Source organism: Antechinus flavipes, chromosome 4 (assembly GCF_016432865.1).
Source record: "Antechinus flavipes isolate AdamAnt ecotype Samford, QLD, Australia chromosome 4, AdamAnt_v2, whole genome shotgun sequence".
NCBI lineage: Eukaryota > Metazoa > Chordata > Mammalia > Dasyuromorphia > Dasyuridae > Antechinus > Antechinus flavipes.
Genome location: NC_067401.1, coordinates 477,951,574 through 477,972,375, shown reverse-complemented (window position 1 = coordinate 477,972,375; position 20,802 = coordinate 477,951,574). Strand labels below are relative to the sequence as shown.

Sequence of the window (20,802 nt, the reverse complement as noted above, 5' to 3'; positions counted from 1 at the left end):
AGTCCTGTGCTGCCCCAGCTCCTCTTGGGGCAAGTCACTTAACCCCTTAATGTTTCAGGCAACTCAAAAACCCTCAAAAAGTAGAAAGGAGCAGCTGAGCTTTATCATTTAGGAATTCTCTACATCAATTCAATTAGCTTTATTATTATTAAGTGCCTACTATGTGCCAGGTGCTGAGGATACAAAAGAGGGCACAAAGTGCTTGCCCCCAAGGGCTTACAAATGGAATTAGAGACTTGGATTTGTTCAGATGATGATATTACAGTCCTCAGTAGGCAAGAAAAGGTGCCTTCCAACAGCTCTAGGGAGATTCGAGGTTCCCCTGACTGCATGTCCCCCACTTGCCCATGCTGATTAGCTGCAGTGCTGTCGCCTGGGAAGGAGACAGAGGTGCTCAGGGAGGTCTAGCACCCCTCCCTTGTTTGCTGGACTGCTCCCTCACTTTTGGGGCCACACCGGTCCCCCAATATTCATCTTTGGCTAAAAAGCTATCGGCTGCTCGGCGGCCAAGCCCCAGAAAACGGTCTGGACAGAGGGGCTAAGTCAGGCTGAAGGTCACCGTCCGGGACGGCCACCCCAAGCGGCTGAAGGTTTTCCCCAGCAGAATGGGTGGGAGAGAGCAGTCTGCTCCTCTGGCCAGGAAGCCGAGAGTCGGGTCAGGCATCCAAGTGTCAGGGGTCACCCTCTGCATCCTGCCAGCACGTGGCAGAGCGTTTGGCTCATAGCTTTGCAACTCTGGCTCGCTTCGGTCCAATTCTCAGGGCCGGGCAGAAGGCCACTCCTCTCTTGTATTGGGGAGGGGGAAGAGTAGGGAAGGGGGGGTGTGGAGGGGGACCGCGCAGTGTCTGGCCCAGAGCAGGAAGGCTCATGTTCTCGAGTTCAAATCCAGTCTCAGACACTGCCCGGCCGGTGACCCCGGACAAGTCACTTCACCTGCCTCCGTTTCATCTTCTGTAAAATCAGCCAGAGAAGGATGTGACCAATCATTCCTTAACTCTGCCAAGAAAATACTCAATGGGGTCACGAATGGATTGAGACACGACTGAAATGACAAAATCATTTCCAAACTTTAGGTTCTCTACTGTAGTCCTCCCTAAGCCGGCTTGCCTATTTTACAGAGGGGAAAACTGAGGTCTGGATAGAGAGCGACTTGGCCAAGATCCCACACTTCTGGCTGGCATTCCCGGGCCCGGAGGTTCGATCGTCCTTCTCTCAAGGGGGATAATGATGAGGAGCGTGACTGCGAGAGCAGTGGGCTTCGCCCTCGCGACTTCCCGGGCTACGCGCGTCCCCGCCTCAGCCAGTCGCCCTAGTCGCCCCCTAAGCCCCGCCCCTCGCTCTCCCTAGCCCCGCCCCGGCCCGCCCCGAGGCCGCTCGCCTTCGCGTCCCTCCCCGCGCTCCTCCTCTTTCTAGGCAGCCAGAGACTTAGTCCTCGGCAGTCGAGGTTTGGCGCATGCTGAGCTGCTGCCTCCGCCTTTGCGTCTCCGGCCTCGCGCTCCCGCTGCCCTTCCTGCTGCAGTCGCCTCGGGCCGCGGGACCGAGCGTCCGCCACCTGCTTCTCCAGGGCCTCAACTTCAACTTCCGCCAACCTCGCCTCATGAAGCCCCACGTCGTGTTCGTGCTGGGCGGGCCCGGCGCCGGCAAGGGCACCCAGTGCTCCCGCATTGTCCAGGTAAGTGCCGAGCCTGCGGCCTCGGGGACCCCGGACTACGATTCCCGGCGTGCTCCGCGCTGCCACTCCACATCCCGAGCGCCCGGGGCTCGCTGGGCATGCCGGGACTTGTTGTCCCCCGACGGCGAGAGGAAAGCCGGGACCCTCCGGACGTGCATGGCATGCCGGGACTTGTGGTTCAGGGTGGAATCAGGAAAGTCAGGACCCCTCTTACAGTGCCGTGGGCACGCGGGGCATGCCGGGATTTGTGGCGCCGGCAATCCTTTTCTGCCTCGGAGGGAGGTGCCTTGGAGTGGCCAAAGGTTACAGGCGGTCGCCACGTAGCGAGTGCCAGGTTGCCTTTTGGGGCCTTTCCTCTCCCAGGATCTCAGTTTCCCTTCATACAGGGTGGTGCTGGACCTAGGGGGTCCCTACTATTCCTCTTGTTCCCGGTTCTCTGGCCTCAGTTTCCCCGTTTGCCGTCAGTCAGTGCGTTAAGCCCCGCTCAGACTCCTGCTCCGGTGTCCTCTGTGAGCCTCAGTTTCCCCCTTTGTAAGACACCAGGTGACATCTGCATCCCTGGCGTCCCTGCGCAGACCTCCACATCGCTAGGGACCCCCACAGCAGCTGCTGTCTAACCCTGACCCCGGCCTGCAGGGAGTCTAGAGACACCCGAATGCCTAAGCGGAAAATGCGTGAGCAGAAAGGCTCCCTCCTTCCCAAGGAGCTGTCGGCTCCGGGGTGTGCCTGATCCCTGCCCAGGGGGAGCCCGCTCTCTCTCCTGCCTGGCGCGGGGCTTATCTAGGCTGTGCAGGGCTGGGCTGGATGCAGCGGCAGGACTGGATTCGGCGCGCTCCACTCACCCAGCTTTCTCATAGTTTTTGCGTTTTTATTGATCTTGTTAAATATTTCCCAGTTACGATTTCATCTGGTCTGATTCAGGCCAGTTCCAATTGTCTTGTGATGGAGAGAGCCATCTACACCCAGAGAGAGGACTGGGAACTGAGTGTGGCTCACAGCATGGCAGTTTCACCTTTTTGTTGTTGTTTGCTTTTTCTTTTTCTTTCTCATTTTTTTCTGGTCTGATTGATTTTTCTCGTGCAGCAAATAAGCGTATATATATGTGTGCATATATTGGATTTAACATATATTTCCACCATGTTTAACATATATTGGACTACTTGCTGTCTAGGAGGAAGAGGGGAAATTGGAACACACGGTTTTGCAAGGCTTAATGTTGAAGAATTATCCATGCATATGTTTTGAAAAATAAAAAAAAAACTTTATTAAAAAAAAAAAAAGAAAAAAAATTTCATTTGGTCTGGGCCAGATTTGGGGGTTTGCCTCTAAGATCTAGCCCAACTCTTTCATTTAATGCATAAAGGGACTGGACTCCAAGACAAGTGGTTTGTCCAAGGTTACAGTTAGTCCATGACAGCATTTAGACCCATAGCCTCCCTCCCCAACCAGTACTCTTAGAGGCAGCCATTCCAGGACTTGCTGAGCAAGGGACTCAGTCCAGAACTTGTCCTGCATCTGCCCTTCCTCTGAAGGGATTTAGGGTGGTAGGGCTCAGGCTCCAGGGGGGCTGGACACTCAGGCTGCTCATCATTACCCTTTGGGCAATTCTGACTTACGGAAGGTTTTTTTTATTATTATTCTAATACTTTTTTTTTTTTTTTAAATACATGCAAAGACAGTTTTCAATATTCACTCTTGCAAATCCTTGGGTTCCAAATTTTTCTCCTTCCCTCCTTCTCTCCTCTCCTCGACAGTAATTCAATATACTTGTGCAATTCTTCTATACATATTTCTATACTTATCGTGCTGCACAAGAAAAATCAGATCAAAAGGGAAAAAAATGAGAAAAAAACTAGCACGTAAACTACGACGATGACAAAATGAAAATACTTTGTTGTGATCCACATTTAGTCTTGGGAAGGTTTCTTACAGTGAGCCACACTCTACCTCCTCAATGAGGAGAGATGAATGAATGGGATCAGCATTTGCTTGTAGGGATGCATGGACTGAGTCCCGGCAATGCTGCCTCCAGAGAAGGGAAAGCATCGCAGTGATCATCCTGCCAACGGCTCCTGGGCAGCCCTTGATGGGAGAGGGAGCTTCTTGGTCTCTGTGCCCCAGGCCTTCACTGAATTGGGATTTGGCTTTTGCTTTCGTCTTGAACTTCCTCTGGCTTCCCTTCTGGAAGAAGAAAGTTGTTTTTTTCATGGGCGTGTTCCCTGGGTTCAGGATCAGAGATTGTGAACTCCACAGCTGGGTTTTATAACTGCAACCTCTCTTCCTCCCTTCCTCTTTTCCTCCCTTTCTTCTTTCTTTCCTTCCTTCTTTTTAATTTAAAGAAAGAATAACCAAACCCAACATGTTGAAGAGGGAAATAATATATAAATTCCATTTTTTCTTAATCTTTAGATTATTTTTGTCTCTTTTTTCCCTTCATCTTTTAAAAGAGGGATCATAAAGGGAAAGATTAGAAAACCAGTATGACTGTTCTCAAAGAATATTTAATGAACAATAACTCAGAAACAAATTCTAGATAATTTTCAGAGTACTTCAAGACTATTGGCAGGATTTTCTAGAAGAATAAGCTCTAGATTTGTGTCGGATAGTTTGGGTTTCAATCCCAGGTCTGTTATTTAGACTCTTTGCCAAGTATCATGTATCTGAATTGCAATTTGTTTTTCTGGAAAAATGAGAGGGTTTACTAGATTAGGAGTTCTCAGACCACCCAGAGCTTATGGATGAAAAAAAAAGACATCTTTATTTTCATTAACCTCTAACTGAAATTGAGCATGTCCTCCAGTATGGATTCAGAACCAAAGCAAACCCCAAGTTTGTTTGTGGCTGGGGGAGCCCTGCTCGGGCTGCCCAGATGATGTGCCGGAGGCGGATAGCGCTCACTGAAAGGTGAAGAGTCTTGGTCTTGAGGATTGAAATCCTTTGAGTTTGTCAGTCACTTTGTAAGTCCAGTTATCCTATTATCTTTGCAGATAACATGAAATCGAGGCTCAGAGGTGAGATCCTTGCCCAGTCTCCAAGCTGGCAAAGGTCAGAGCTGCGGTTTATGTTGCCATTGCTTTCTCCAAGTCCTGGGCTTTTACTACACCCGGAACCCAACCTGCCAGCTGGTTTTATATTTTAGTGACAAGTTGTGTTTTAACATTGTCACCAGGGTGCTCCCAGAAACCTAAGTAAAAAAAAAAAAAAAACCAAACCTAGCAACCAGCCAAGTTTGTGCCTAATAGTGCTATATATAGCCATACCCTTTTATTAAAAGAGAAGGTATGAGTGAGCTTTGACAAAGGTTATCTAGGCAGGGCAGGCAGCCTCCGGGGTCTTTGACCTGACTTTTGTGGCCATGTGGACATGTCCTGACTGTCCCGACCGTGTGTGTTTTTCCTCTTCCTTCCCTCTAACTTCAGTTGTTCCTCTTTGGCTGAGATTGAGTTGTCCAGGGAAAGAGCGTTCACTTCCGTAAAATCCCTTTTCACGGTTGGGCTTGATCTGCCTTAGATTGTTCTGTGAGTTATTCTGAGCAACTCTCAGGGATTTCTTGATGAGGCCTGTGATTCGGAATGGAGTCCCAGAGTTAGATCTTCTCCTCTAGGGACCTCCCACAGCTCTGCTTTACTGAGTCATAAATGTCCTCCAGGCTCTGGGGTTGGGCCAGCAGGTCACACCTGGGAAGCCCAGGACTGTCTTACAAGCTTGAGTACCTGAAATGGAGGGTTTTTTGGAGGAGAGAGGGGTCACCCAGACGTTATGGGCCTAGGTGGGATGCAACCTCTCAAGTGAACATCTCGAGCTCAGCCTGCCATTCTGTCCATCTGCCCTACAACCTCTTCCCTGCCCTCCCCCTAAGCCTTTTCTCCTTCCAAGCCTCTGCAGTTTGACTGGAGCAGAAGGGTCAAACTCTCAGCTGCTGAGTGTAGCCTGAACCAGGTTCAAATGTCATTGGGAAATACTTAGCACCATAAATAAAAATAGAGTCAAATATAGAGAATGCTAATATGTGGTTTTTCCGAGTCAGTGGGCCTCAGAGATCCTCCTGTATGGGGCAGTAGCCCCGGTTTCTATTTGCGTTGGACATCGCTCATCTAGGCCCCAGAATCCTGCCACCCTGTATATCTGTATACAAATATATGTCTGTATGTCTGTCATCTTCCAGGGTCCCTCCCATCAACTTCAGTGACTTTAGCCCCTGCAGTATCTCTCCTCTCCCCCCCATTATGCTTAGACCTTCACTGCTGTCTCATTGTGGAGAAAGCATTTGTTAGCTCTCAAGCCCCATAAACTGGAATTATTATATATGGCCAGGAATAGGGCGAGGAGTCACTTTATTTAAAAAAATCTATTTTTAAAATGTTGAATTGTTTTTTAAATAAGCCAGTTCCACCAGACTCGAACTCTGCTCCCTCAAGGGAATATTATTACTAGATGCTTCTTAAAATACCAGGAAAGTCTGTCTCTTCCTGGAGCCAATCATAAAACTCAAGAATCAGGCTCTTAGACCAGCCTGCCATCTCCAGAGAGCTTCTTGCTGGTCTTTTCCAGTTTGCAAACTCCTTTGGGGGTTTGGAGTTTGAATTATTTTTATGTTGCCTCATTCAGTGACCTGACCCAGACTTGGTTACCTCCTGAACATGTGGTCCCACAGTTCCCAAGGGATACCCAGCCTTCAAGGTCAATTGTCTCAAGTCATCGAGGGGTTATAGAATCTGATGGGAAGCTTTAGGGATACTCAGATAATGGGGTGGGGCTAGGGGAGAGAGTGGGAGAAAGGGAAAGTTAGGTTGGGGGAGGGGAGAGGAGAACAGAGGGGGATAAAGGACAGCAGGCAGCCTGGTGGGAAGCACCAAGGGACCTGAGCTGGGAGGTGAGGTGTGAGGGGGAATGAGAAGGATCTATAAAAGTCCCAGACGGGGCAATTGAGAGAATGATGCTTCATCCAGAAGAAATTGGAGCATTTGGGGGAGAGATGGATTCAGAGAATAACAATAATGACATTATGAGCCAGGATTTCTGTATCAGTCTAAGATGTGCAAAGCAAATTGAGAGAAACAAAGATGGACTGAGTTGCCCAGAATCTCAGGTGTAGTATCTGAGGCAGAAGTCCCATGCTCTGGCTACTGTATCACCTAGTTGCCCCACAAATACAAAAAAGACATTCCTTGGCCCCAAGGAACCTCCGTCCTCCCTGGGGACGCCCCCCATGGAGGAACAGTGGCTGCTAGGGGCTCTTTGAATGCACAGGTACCGAGGTGGGGCCCATAGGGGGATAGACAGTATCCAGAAATAATGGTGGGGATGATTGGATAGTGGTTCCAGAAAAGGGCGGGGTGGGGTGGGGAAGGAAGGGCGGGGAGCGGTTGGCAGTTGGAGGCTTCGGTTGCACGTTGGTTGTGTGTTGATGTCTGGCGTGGGCCAGAAGCGGGCAGGCAGCTCGGTGTGGTGACTGACGCTGTCCCCTTGCTGAAATCAGGGGAAGAGTCCGGCAGAAAGCAGGGGCCGGGGTTCAGGCTGACCACACGTGCCGGGCTTGCCGTGCAGACCCCACATTCTCCCTCCTGCACTAGTGTGGGGGTGAATCCCAGTCGCCATCATGTCACGGGGCTGGGGGTCTCTCGGATAGTGGAGGGGAGGCGCTCTGGGGGGGGCCCTTGTGGTGGGGAACGCTTCCTCCCCCAGGAGAGGGGTCTTTGAGCTGGGTCCTCAGATGTCAATGGGGAGCTCAGAGCAGATGTTCACACTTATGTTCCTCACATCACTACTTAAGTCATTTTTAACCCGAGCGGTATACAGGAAATGAGGGGAGGAGTCAAATGGACTAAGAACAACACTTCATTCCTTCCCGCCTTTTGTTACCAGAAGAAGGGGTGCAGAACCGATTTTTCCCCCAAATGACTGCTCTGTGAGCGCCCCCTTGTGGGAGAGGTGGTAGGGATGGCTCAGGGGGCTCACACCCCACTGAGCCGGGGAAGGCAAGGCCATGTGTTCTTCTGTCCTTCCCTGGCCTCTGGGAAAAGGGCGAAAAGGAGGGACCGGCTCTTCCCCGACTTCCCAAAGCAGGGACTTCGGGATTTTCCGTTCTGGCCCCCCAGTGCCCCCCAGGACCTTCGCTGCACTTGATTGCGGCACGTGAAATGCCAGCTCCGTGATACCAGACATGGGAAAGCTCGGGGCTGAGAAACTCTGGGAAGGCTTCCTGCGGGGGAGAGGCGCTCCGGGGCGGGCGGCGGGAGAGGGGGCTAGGAGAGTGTGGCGGACACCCGTCAGTGAGAGCCTCCAGTGGTGAGCCTGCCGAGGGGCCGAGGGAAGGTACTGGGGGGCAGCCCTCAGGAGGCCAGGGGGTGTCGGGTCCTAGCGAAGGAGGGAGGCTGGGCCCTCGCTGGAGAGCCTGGCCAGGACGTCCGAAGCTGCCCTAGAACCGGGGTGCTTCTCCAGGCCGGGAGCACTTGGCCCCTTGACCTCCATTTGTATTACTCGCTGCATCTCCCAAGTAGAGATGACTTCATTTTTTTTCTTTTTATTCCCAGCACTGAGCCTGGCTGAGGGTTCACTCAATAAATATCTGTTAATACTCTGATACTCTGATTGTTCCATGAGCAGGTCATAAGTGGGGGAAGAGGGAGCAGTGGAGATGCTGAGAGAACAATACAGAGGTCAGACTCCCCGAGATCAAGTGAGATTTGGGCGCTTGCTGTCTCTCCTCCAGGCTCCTCTCCTGAACTGGAACCAGCTAAGCTGATAAACCGAGCCTGGCCAGTGGGGAGGTCCCAGCCCTTGGGCACACGTGGGTCTTTTCAGGATTGACCACCCAAAGAGAACTCTTTCCTGGGATGGGGGAGGCAGAAAAAGTGGGAATTGCAGTCCAGGTGATGATAGGAATGCTGGGGGTGGCGGAGGAAGGGAGGAGGGGCTTCCCAGGTGGGGGGGTAACATTGGCCTTAACTGATGCAGGGATAACTTCATCCTCATAGCAACCTGGGGGGTGACGTGTTAACAGTTATAAGCTGTTACTTTTAGTGTGATTACTGTGTGAAAACAGATTGCCCTAACATTCCAGCAGCCTTAACCTGACAAATTTGGAACACTTTCCCAGACTAAACATTTGATAAGAGCATTTAGAACTTAATAGGGAACAGGTGTGATTGACATCATGTTAGCAGGACTGTCTTATACTGATTAGTTAGTTCACTGAAGGAAAAGCGTGGATTATTTCCGGGGGCTCCGAGAGCCCCGCCCCCTCCCCGGGCTGGGGTCCTGCTCATTGCCGCTGCTTCCCTCACTCTCCATCGGAGCAGCCTGTCAGACGCAGCTGTATCAGCGAGGACGCAGAGACTTGACTTCTACTTCCCAATGATGTGTAACCCTGGACTAGTCGCTTCCTCAAAAGGGAGAGAACAATCCTGGGCCAGGGATTTATTGCTTAACAATCCTCTCTTGATATCTTTTGTTTTTACATCACCTACATTTCCCAAGGTATCTTCTACCCTTGCCTCTTTTAGAGCCAGCCCTCGTAACAAAGCATTAAAAGAGAAAAAGCCCACCTGTATCGCTAAGCACACTGGGTTACTGCGAGGCTTCGGTGAAACGGTGGCTGCTTTGTAATCCAGAAAGAGCCAGGGCAGTTTGAGGGGAAATAGTAGCCTGCCCCTCTTAGGGCACGAAGGGAATGTGGCCCACGCGATGGCTCTCAGCGAGGGGCCGAGGACCACTGCCTCCCAGGCCCCTTCACCTATAGGATGGCGTCTGTCCACACACATCACAAAGGGGGCTCGCGGCCCCTCGGCACCCCTGCCAAGGAGAATTTGTGCAGATTTGAGATAGGACGGGAAGGGATGGATCCAACCGACTCTGCCTCTTGTTCTCTTCGTGTCTTTGTCTAGTGGCGGCTGTGCCTTGTCTCTGGCTCAGAATCTGAGCCTTTCCCTTTCCCCCCAAACCATGCTGCTGGGTCTGTCCTGTTTTGTGGCTTTTCAGGTTCATTTCCTACCAAAGACAGCCCCGGCTATTCCCTGAGCTGGTCCTGGGCTTTCCTGTCCCTGAGATGTGACCAGTGCCAGTGACATTCTCAGTCATTTCTCCAACTGAAATCTATCAGGAATTATTTTGTGAAAAATAAATGAAAAATAAGCCAATGAAATGAAAAAATAAGTGAAAAAGAAACCCAACAATTTCAGTAAAAGTAACCACCATATTGAAAACTCAGAGGTTATACACACAGGGCTCATGGCTCTGGCCCCAGTCTTGGCCCCCAGCCCATCAGAGATGGATGGTGATTTTCTTGATAGTAAGGACAGTTAAGAAGAGAAGAGCATTGAGGGGAAAATTCAGTTTTGGAAATGCTGAGTTTGAGATGCTTGTAGGACATTTAGCCCGAGATGCCCAATAGTCGTTGGAGATCCACACCTGGAAGTTCAGAGAGAGGTTAGGGCTGGATAGATAGTCTGGCAAATCATCTGCATGTATATTTACACTGCCAAATTCCATAAAAGAATTTTCTATTCAGGGTTCCTCTGTGTCCTTCTTCCTTGTTCTATGCAGTCCTCAGCCCTAGTAACGTGGTCTCTGTTCATCATGATTAAATCTGCTCTCATTATATGCTGATTGCTTGAACACATAGCAAGCCTGATCCACCTTGACCTCTCTACAGCTTCTGGTTCCATCAGCCACCCTTTCTTCTCTGTCAAGTCTATCCTTCCCAAGCTTTGCTGCTCCTTATGCTCCTCCTCCTTTTCCCCCTCTCCCCCCTCTCCTCTTCCTTCTCCCTCTTGGTTCTTTCATCTCTCTACTGTTCCTTCTCATCTCCTTTCCTGGATCTATCTCCCACTTAGCAGGGTTCTGTCTGGAGCTCTCCTCTCTGTCCTTCACCTTAGTGATCTCATTAACGCCCATGGATATGGCTGATAGTTTTTTGCCACTTTTCATGTCCAGTCCTTGTTTCTCTCCTGAGCTCCAGCCCTATGTCATCACATTCGATTATATTCATAACATCATATGAATGATGAATGTAATGATCACTCCACGGGCAGACTAATACCCCTTGTGTGCCCCCTTGTTGTTGGATTCCTACTTTGATTTCAGTTCTTGGCCACCACCAAAAGTGCTGAATCTTCTTCAAGTTCAGGTAGTGTCTCCATGAAATCTTTCCTGATTCCTTCTCCCCATTCGCCTTTTTCTTCAATGCTATCCTGTTGGCTCCCTCTTCTGGTGCCTCACTGTAGGCCCTCCCTAAGTTTTACCTTCATCTTTAATTTTTTTTTCCCCTGAGGCAATTGAGGTGACCTGCCCAGGGTCACACAGTTAGGAAATGTTAAGTGTCTGAGGCCATATTTGAACTCAGGTCCTCCCGACTTAAGGGCTGGTGCTGTATCCACTGCGCCACCTAGCTTCCTGTTACCTTCATCTTCAAAAGCAAGAGAGGATTCAAGCAGGGGGTCTTCACCATTTTTGTGAACCGCTTTGGCAGGCAATCTGGTGATACTTCAGGTTGAATCCCTTCTTAGGATGATATTTTTAGTAGCATAAAATAAAATACAGTATTACAAATGAGATCATTTGAAATAGTTATCCAAATATTAAAAACAAAAAATAAGCATAACTTGCTATTTCCTACTTCATGAAAAAGAAAGCCTTGCCTGGCCATTTTCCAAAGGGAGGTAGCACAGAAGAACAGAAAGAGATGGAATAGGAATCAGGGACTGGCTTCAAGTCCCTTCTCCTGGGCCATCTGAAATTGGATTGGACTAGATCAGTGGGATACTCTATGGTATATAGGAGCCTCTGGGAGCAAATTCCAAGGCATAGTCCTCCTCTGGTTTCTTCTCCCTGTCCTCAAGTTGTTATATTATACAACTTACACAGGCTGACCTGGTTAAGCATCCTCTGGGCTCTGTATTAGACAGTGGGAATGGCGAATGTTTCTTCATGTTCCGTTTTCATGTAATCTGGCTTTTAAACTCCTTCTCTTACCCATGGCATTTTCCCTAAATAGTAAGAGAGAGGGCTCAGGTAGCCTGGCCAGCATTCCGCTTTGTATCGAAGAAGCTCCAGAACCTGAGGCTGTCTAGAAATCTTGTTCTTCGCAAGATGAAAACTTTTTGGGCCTCCCCACCTAAAGCTCTTCCATAACAGCAAACACCCTTGCTGCTCCTCCTCCTGGATTCTTCTGACCCCTATACCTGCACTGCAGATTCTGATCCTTGCATTATGGTGCTTGATTAGGAGTCCTACTTTTTATTGTGGTCTCTCCCCTTACCTTTAAGTGCTAGATTTTCCAGGAAAGGAAAGATTAAGTCCTTCCATTTTATTCTCCATAGGACCTTCTCCTGGCCAAGACAAATCCTTCGATATCCACAGATTGATCCCATTCTTTCCTGGCTTCTTCAGCAAATTGCCCCTCTCTCCCTTCACATTCTCCCCTTCCCATTCCCCCCCCCCAATTCAGTGTCTCTGACTATCAGCTCCTCCCCTCTTGCCTACAAACAGAGTCAAGTTTCCCCTCATTAAAACACCCTCGCTCCATCCAGCCTAGCTCTCTCTGCTAGCTATTATCTGAGATTTCTTCTTCCTTCTGTGGCTAAATTCCTTAATAAAGCCATTGATGTTTATTTCCTCTACTTCCTCTCTTCTAAGCTCTCTCACTTTTGAAATATCTTTCCACTTAAATAGCTCTCCAAAGTTACTAATGATCTCTTAAATTGTCAGATCAAATGGCCATTCTCAAGCAGGGAGCGGGAGATCCGGTCCAGCCTCAGACACTCACTGAGTTTCCCTGGCAAACCCTTTGCCTCTGTCTGCCTCAGTTTCCTCATTTGTAAAAGGAGATCATAAGTTTTTTTTTCAAGTTATTGTCAGGAGCAGGTGAGATGATGATTTTAAAGTGCTTAGCACAGACTAGGTGCCATAGGAGTGTTAGCTCTCATCAGTGTGAACTATCATTCCCCATGTTTCTGGCCGGGCTGTCTGCTAAGCCTTCAGGGTCCTGCTCCCTCACCTCCATCTCTGAATGTTCCTGACTCCCTTTCAGAAGCTGCTGAGCTTCTGTACCCCTGTATCTGCATGCACTGAGGCTGTAGCCCTACATCTGCATGCACTGAGGCTGTAGCCCTGCCTCTGCATGCACTGAGGCTGTAGCCCTGCCTCTGCATGCACTGAGGCTGTAGCCCTGCCTCTGCATGCACTGAGGCTGTAGCCCTGCCTCTGCATGCACTGAGGCTGTAGCCCTGCCTCTGCATGCACTGAGGCTGTAGCCCTGCGTCTGCATGCACTGAGGCTGTAGCCCTGCCTCTGCATGCACTGAGGCTGTAGCCCTGCGTCTGCATGCACTGAGGCTGTAGCCCTGCCTCTGCATGCACTGAGGCTGTAGCCCTGCCTCTGCATGCACTGAGGCTGTAGCCCTGCCTCTGCATGCACTGAGGCTGTAGCCCTGCCTCTGCATGCACTGAGGCTGTAGCCCTGCGTCTGCATGCACTGAGGCTGTAGCCCTGCCTCTGCATGCACTGAGGCTGTAGCCCTGCCTCTGCATGCACTGAGGCTGTAGCCCTGCCTCTGCATGCACTGAGGCTGTAGCCCTGCCTCTGCATGCACTGAGGCTGTAGCCCTGCCTCTGCATGCACTGAGGCTGTAGCCCTGCCTCTGCATGCACTGAGGCTGTAGCCCTGCGTCTGCATGCACTGGGATTAGAATTTCTGAATTTGAGCTCTCTCCTAGGCAGATGCAGGAAACGTCCATGGCAGTTTGTTACTAGTGTGCAGTTTATGGTTAGGTTTGGGGCTTGCTGCAGGTGAGGTGTGTGGATCACCGGAGGGTGCTCTGGTCCCTTTCATTGCTGACCTAGTTATCTGTGCGCATGTTTATGTGGAGTGACTTGAATAGAATAATACGGTTCACTTTCCGGATTCCCAGGTGCATCAGGGATACCCCCCTGGAGCAGCGTTGGCAGGTCCTGGGCCTCTGAGAGACCTGGGGTCCCTGGGTGGCTGCGGTCGGCACACACTTTCTTGTTGTGTGTGTGGTCTGATATTAGGGACACACCACAGAGGGTGTGGGCACATCTGGGTACTTTCCTATGTTACATCAGCCAATCTGCTTCCAGAATGGCTCAGGATCGCATTTCCCAGTTGAATTTGGCTACAGAGCTCTTTTTCTGGCTGGAAATATAGTGATGGAACCAATCAGGGTGTCTGGGTGTGTGGGATATCCTTGGATGAAACAGTTTAGTACATTAGAGAGCAAAAGAGAAGAAGAATTAGGCATATTTTCCTATTGAAAAGTTCCCTTATGTAACATTTTTGATTCATAAAATAAGTTCCTATTTAATATTTTAGACCAAAATGTTGTTGGCATTGGGATTTTCTCATAAATCCACATTTATGCCAGATGGAACTCCATAATCATATAAAACAAGAGATTTTGAGAAACACTTGATTTATGTCCATACCTCTCTATGACCCTCTGAAAAAAGGCTGGTTTTAGCAAGATCCGGAAATAGGTACTGAGATGGACTTGGGCTGTATAAGAACAATAAGAACTCTGCTCAAGAGGCATCCATATGTCCCTATGTACCGCTGTGATAAAATACGAGCTCCTCCGACCTCAAAGCTCTTCTTTAGCTTCCTAGATCAATTTCATGCTACCTCTCCCCCCACTCCTCCCACTCCCCTGCTTCTGGACATCTTCCAGCCAAGATACACCATATTCCATCTCTGGCTCCATCTCTTCATACATACCACTTCCTCTGCCTGGCCCTTCCAGGCTTAGCTCCAGGAAGCTTCCTACAGAGGCATTTCCTGATCTGCCCAGTTGCTGGTAGTTTCTCCACCCCCACTTAAAATGCTTTTTATTTGCTTCTCTCCTTGGGGCCAGGTATGGTTCAGATTTTGGTGTTTGCATCTCTGTTAATGAAGGTTTAATGAATGCTTGTTCATGACCACCTGGAAGAGTTGCTCTTAAGATTCCAGAATTAGACAGGCAGATGTCTCAAGCTGCACAGTGTCATGGGAAAGGTGTCCAAGGGCCAGTGGGGCTTGATGCCGGCCAACCTTTTCTCAAATTATAGCTGCCCAGGAGCGGCCTGGACGTCCTGGAAAGGAACTGGGCTCTCCTGGGAGCTGGGAGCTGGATGACCTCTTGGTATTCCCCATGTGTATAGGTGTTTAATTCTGGAGATGGTGGGCAAGTCACTTCTCCAGGCAGGACTGGGCGATGATATTCTTTCCAGCTGACAGTCAGTGAGTCTGACTCTCTGTGTCCCTTGGATCTCCCTCACAAGTCAGCCTCTTTGCGTCTTGTTTCTGAATTCAGAAGTGGCTCTCTCCTGTAGGTCGGCGCTTTAAAGCTTTGGTCAGAAGGTTTTCTATAAATGCGGAACAACGATGTTCTCACGAGCTAAACTACTCCCAGGTCTTGCTGCAAGCTTTACATAATATTTTGTAAATTTTCTCAAACATATTTTTTTTTCCCTTCACAGAAGCTCAGAATTCAGGTTCAGTTGTAAGGGAAATTTTAAGAATTGCCTGAGTTCAGTTTTGTCTTGTAAGGGAAATTTTAAGAATTGCCCGAGTTCAACATTTTTCCTCCACAAAGAACAAAATATTGCAGGGAAATTAAGTGAAACTGTAATCTCTTGAAGTAGAGGGAAGGGGACTTTAAGTTCCCATACCCCCCCACTCTTTTCTTTGTAGGAAGTGACTTTTTTTTCAGTAGTATTTTGTTTATCCGATTACATGTAAAAATAATTTTCAACATTCATTTTTGTTTTTGTTTTATAATTTTTTATTTTTCAGAATACATGCAAAGATAATTTTCAACATTCACCCTTGTAAAACTTTGTGTTCCATATTTTTTTCCCTTCCTTAGATAGCAAGTGATCCAATACAGATTAAACATAGCGTTCATTTTTTAAGATTTAAGTTCCAGATTTTCCCTTTCCCTTCCTTACCTCTCCTCTTCCCAAGACACCAAGCAATCTAATATCAGTTACACATATATAATCATTTTAAACATACTGTATTAGTCATGTGAAAGAAAAATCAATAAAAAGGAAGAGTCATGAGAAAGAAAAAGCATACTGAGAAAAAGGAAAAATAGTATGCTTTGATCCGCATTCTGTCTTTTATAGTTCTTTCTCTGGATGCTGATGGTTTTTCCATTCCAAGTTCATTGGGATTGTCTTGGATCACTATTGCCGAGAAGCGTAAGCCTACCATAATTGATCGAAGGATATGGTTTTAAAATCCTGTATCACCTTTTAATTGGAGTAGAAGCTCTATGTTGGCTTGGATTCAGCTAGCACGAGCTTGTATATGAAAAGAGCAAGTGACTTTACAGCTTCTAAGGTTTATAGTTAAATGTAGATTTCCAGTTAAACAGGCCTGGTTCAGCACATTCGTATGCGGGTGGCAGGAAGAGCAGCAATTTAAGGGGTCTGGCTGTGAGAATCTGAGCAATTGAAGGCAAATCTTGACTCTAATTCTCCCACTGGAGGTTGCCTGTTTTGTAATAATAACTTTCCTTAAATGGTTGGGATGGGAGAGAGGTGGAGGGTAACTTTTTCCAACTCTCTGTGGGTGGAATTGGAAAGAAATTTGAACAGTTGGCCAGTTTGAAGCATCTGGGAACTGTGGAGCAATCACTTAGCCTCAAAGCAAAGTTTTCTGACATTGCTGTTTAGTCATTTTCAATTGTGTCCGACCCTTTGGGATTTTCTTGGCAAAGATACTGCAATGTAGTTTGCTTCTTTTTTTTTTCCCAGCTCATTTTACAGATCAGGAAATTGAGGCAAATAGGGAGAAGTGACTTTTCCATGGTCACCCACCTAATATAAATGTCTGAGGCCAAATTGGAACTCATTTTTCTGACTGCAGGCCTGGTGCTATTGTCTCCTGTATCACCTAACTGCTTCTCTGATCTTGGGGGATCATTATCAGTCATTTCAGCTACTGCGTCTTGGGAACAGTTCTAGAAAATTAAAAGGAGAGTGGGATGGATGGATGGCTGTCCCATGGGTTCAGGGAACCCTCAGTCCTGCTTATGAAAGAGGGAATGGATAATAACATCATCTTCAGACAAGAAAGACAGCCCTTCTTGGTGGTAGTCATTTCAGGAGGTGCTCATGAGTAGATTTTTTTTTTTTTTGCTGAGGCAGTTGGGGTTAAGGGACTTGCCTAGGGTCACACAGCTAGGAAGTGTTGTGTCTGAGGCCAGATTTCACCTCAGGTGGTCCTGACTTCAGGGCTGCTGCTCTATCCACTGCATTACCAGCTGCCCCTCATGAGTAGATTTTAAGGATAAAAGAGATGGAATACATTTACCTGGACGTCTCTGTAAGCTCTCTGAGCTGCGAGTCGTGCTCCAAGACAGCCAGCAGGTTTCATACACAGCAGTAGTTTGAAGTCTCTGTGTATCCAACAAGCCCTGCTGTTTCCCCTCCACGCCCTTCCTGCTGCCTGCCCACCTTCCAGGACTGGTGTGGGGCAGAGACCTTCGTAATCTGTGTGAGTGGAAGGCTGGAGGGGGCACCTGCCATGCAGGGAGCCCAACAGGGATGTGGAAGAAGAGACCCAGTGAGGTGTCCAAGACAGATAAGGAGAGGGAGATGATCCAGAACAGCTGATGTCATGACATTGTCAACATGAGACCACGAAATAAAGAGTGCCGTGTCTTTTTTTTTTTTTTAAACCTCAGACTATGAGAGTAATATATAAAACGATGATCAGGTTTTATTGTAATTGAATAACAAGGAATCGGAAAGTGAAGATCGAGGCGGTGGCCAGCAACATAAAACGTATTGAGTTGATTCCTTTCCTGCTGGAAGTTGAAGAGAAAGGCTGGAATTTTCATTCCTGTAGTTTATAACCTGTTGTGGTTTTGTGTCCTGCTGTTGAGGCCGCTGTTAACGTCTTGTTTTCAGTTGCCAAGAGCTTGGGGAATGGGAAAATGTTTGGGTGAAGGCTCCATAATTTCCATTCTTGCTTTTCTCAAAATTTGCTTTGGCACTTGATTGTGATGGAATGCTTTTTTGAAAGCATTAAGTGCTAGTTAAACTGCTTATCATGATAAATATCATAATTGCTGCTGTACCAGTGATGTATTAGAAAACAAACCGTCCACACTTTGGAATTGGGGAAACTTCAGCAAAGACTTCAGTTCCTTGAGAGGTAAAACACAAGAAAAATAAATTGTAAAATGTAATTGCTAGTGGGTGACTCTCAAATAAAGGAGCTTTAGAAATGGAATACAGAAAGAAGTGTTCATGGGTAGAAAGATCATTCTGTGGGTTTGACCCGTGCGCAGTAAATATTTCAGGTCATCCTGACAGTGAGTTAAATTCTGGGGCTTGTCAGAGAAACTTATTTTTGCTTCTTACATGATGCAGCTTCTATTTTTAGAGACCACTCTATACCTCTATAACTCGCCGCTCTTTCTCTTCCTAAAGAAAATCCCAACCAAACAAGAACATAATTGCTAAAACCCACTTTAGTGCCGGCCCCGGTTTGGCAATCTCAGCCCTCCAATGTCAGGAAGCAGCCCCAGATGCACTAATTTCTAAATTACTAGCTGGGCTTCCTAATGTATATGTTGCATGCACAGCAGAACATTATGGAGCGAGTCTTCTTGGGTGGGGACTTTGGCTGCTGCTGGATAATGCTTGTGTCTTCATTTGGGCGACATTACCCTAGGCCCAGCAGCAGGCCGGCAGGGACCGTGCCGAGACAGCGCCAGAACAAACACGGGAAACAGTGGAGCTCCCGGAAAGTGACGTGGACAGTAGCTGCTCCTGGTTGTGAAATGCTTTCAAAAGAAGGAAGTTGTGTGCCCTGAGAGTGAAAGCAGCTGAGTCCCAAACAGTTGGGAGAAGCTTCCCGGGGATCTGGGACCCAAATGGGCAGGATGTCGGAGAGTCGTTCCCAAAGGCACAGGGGGAGGTTGGGAGGATGCTGCTGGCGCTATTCCAGCCTCTGGACTTAAATTGGGAAGGACCAGTGGCAGCAGGCCCTCAGAAAAGGAGGAGGCCCTCCTGGCGTGCACCTTATCCCCCATTGTCCCCTAGGGTTTGTGTCCCCGGGGTCTGGCCCTGACATCCGTGCTTACTGCCTGCCTGTTAAGGTTTGCAAAGCACTTTCTAGAGCTTATTGCTCTTGAGCCTCAGAACATCTCCATTAGGTAAATACCATAGGTATAGCTCTCAGCCTTTTACAGATGAGGAAACTGGGGCTGACGTGGATTGGAATGGAGCATAAAATGTCGGAGTCCACAAGTTATATTGAACAGGGAGTGTCAGAGATCTTTGATAACAGGGGCACGACAGCCTTACCCATTGGTGGATTGTTTGCTTGAAGGACAACTTCAGAAGCAGCCAGCCTGCTGCTTAAAGGCTTTTTTTTGGGGGGGGAGGCGGAGGTGTTGGGAGCAAGAAATTTCTAAATTATTTAGATGTAAATCACTTGTTTTGAGGAAGCAAGCCCAGAGACCCTACAGAAAGAGCTAGGACTTTCCCTAATGTTCTGTCTTTTGTCTCCTGCCGTCTTCATTTTGGGACAAGCAGCCAGTCCCTTCACCAGAAAGTCTGGAGCAGGGAAAGCCAGTTTTACAGTAGTAAGGAACATAGTTATATAGTCAAGGTTTTACAGAAACTTTTTGCCCACCCATCTCCTCTTAATCTAAAAATCATTGGCAAACTCCTCCTTTATTCTTTATTTGTCTTTGGAATACAGGTGGGCTTTTTGTGGTACCAGGATCTTGGTTAAGCCAAAAAATGTTTCAAAATGTTATTATGAAAAAGGGGTCTTTTTTGCTTCAAAGTTTAATACTCAATTAAGCCAGAGGGGTTAAACATTGGTCTGTTTTACTTCAGGTAAGTAATCAATTAACAGATAGAGAGAGCCATTTTGGAGACTTTTCCGATGTCTCTTGCCATTAAACAATTGGTCAGATTTTTTTTTTCTTCAAAGCAGTTGAGCAAGGGTCAAAAGGGATTATCTCAAGTATTTTCTGCTGGAAGAGTAAATCTTTGCTTATCTCCCAGAGCCTTAATAATTAAACAGACCCTCCGTGCTGAGTCTTGAATTACCTAAGGTTGTTATTCTGAGAAGTCCTCAGTTTCCCATTTTACTCAAAGGTGAACTCAACAGGCCTTGGCAATGACTGGGATGTGGGCTGGGGATGAGGTCCTGAGGAGTCCAGGAGGACTCCCGAACCATGAGGGTGCGGGCTCTGCCATGAAGGTGAAAGTGACAGCTGGGGAGGGGCGGGGAGAGAGTTGGGGGGGAGAAGAGACCGAGTCTCATTTTTGATATTTTGGATTTGAGATGTCTGTCGGGCCTAGGGATCAGGATGTCTGGGAGACAGTTGGGGATTCAGAGCTGAAGAGCTGAATCATCAGCCCAGGTGGTCATTAAAGCCATGGGAGCAGCAAGATCAAGTGTAGTGGAGGGAGAAGAGAAGGGGCCCAGGACAGAGCCTGAGGGACACTGTGGTTAGAGGGCCTGATCTGGAAGGGAGTCAGAGAAGGGGCAGTTAGTGCGAGAGGAGGACCAGGAGAGAGGGGTGCCCCAGAACCTAGAGAGAGGAGAGCATCAGGGAGGAGGGAGGGACCGCAGGGGCAGAGGCTGCCGAGAATGGGCCGGAGGAAAGGTCTCTGGAGCTCCTCATTCACTTTGGAGAGGGCAGCTTCGGGGGACTCCTTGCTCATGACATAAGTATGCACTGACTTGGATTAGTGACAGTTACCTGGTGACAGAGGGGCCCTCCTTAGGTTAGGGTGACTTATTTCTGTTTACAAAGGCCATTTCCCTGTTCTGCATCACGGGTGGGGGTGGGGGATGGTAGTAGGTATTTGTATGTGTATGGGGGTGTGTCATGGGAGTCTCCAGTGGGGGAATTGGAGGAAGAAAGCGCTTGTGAGCTGCTAGATCAGGTTCTTGCTCCTTCCTTCTACTGCAGATTTATTTATTAATAGGCACTAGGGCCTTGTGGGCAAGCTTTGTGCTGGGGGTGCTGGTGAGTTTGGGGCAGGGTCCCTGTCCTCACATTGAATTAGGAAGATCCCCCCCCCCCCCACCCCCATGGGATCTCCTTTACCCTTGGTAGGGCATGGGAAGAAGGGCTGCCAGGGGCGGGTGAAGGTT

At 48.4% G+C, this 20,802-nt stretch overlaps 1 protein-coding gene across 1 annotated transcript in view; it reads left to right on the top strand.

Annotated features, from left to right (window-relative positions):
- Nucleotides 1-1,377: 1,377 nt before the first annotated feature.
- The window catches only part of CMPK1 (cytidine/uridine monophosphate kinase 1), a 28,031-nt gene continuing 8,606 nt past the window's right edge, over nucleotides 1,378-20,802 (top strand). The window contains exon 1 of the mRNA XM_051999761.1: nucleotides 1,378-1,672. Within this exon, the coding sequence (XP_051855721.1) occupies nucleotides 1,454-1,672 (219 nt within the window). The 5' untranslated portion in view covers nucleotides 1,378-1,453. The remainder of the gene's footprint in view (nucleotides 1,673-20,802) is intronic.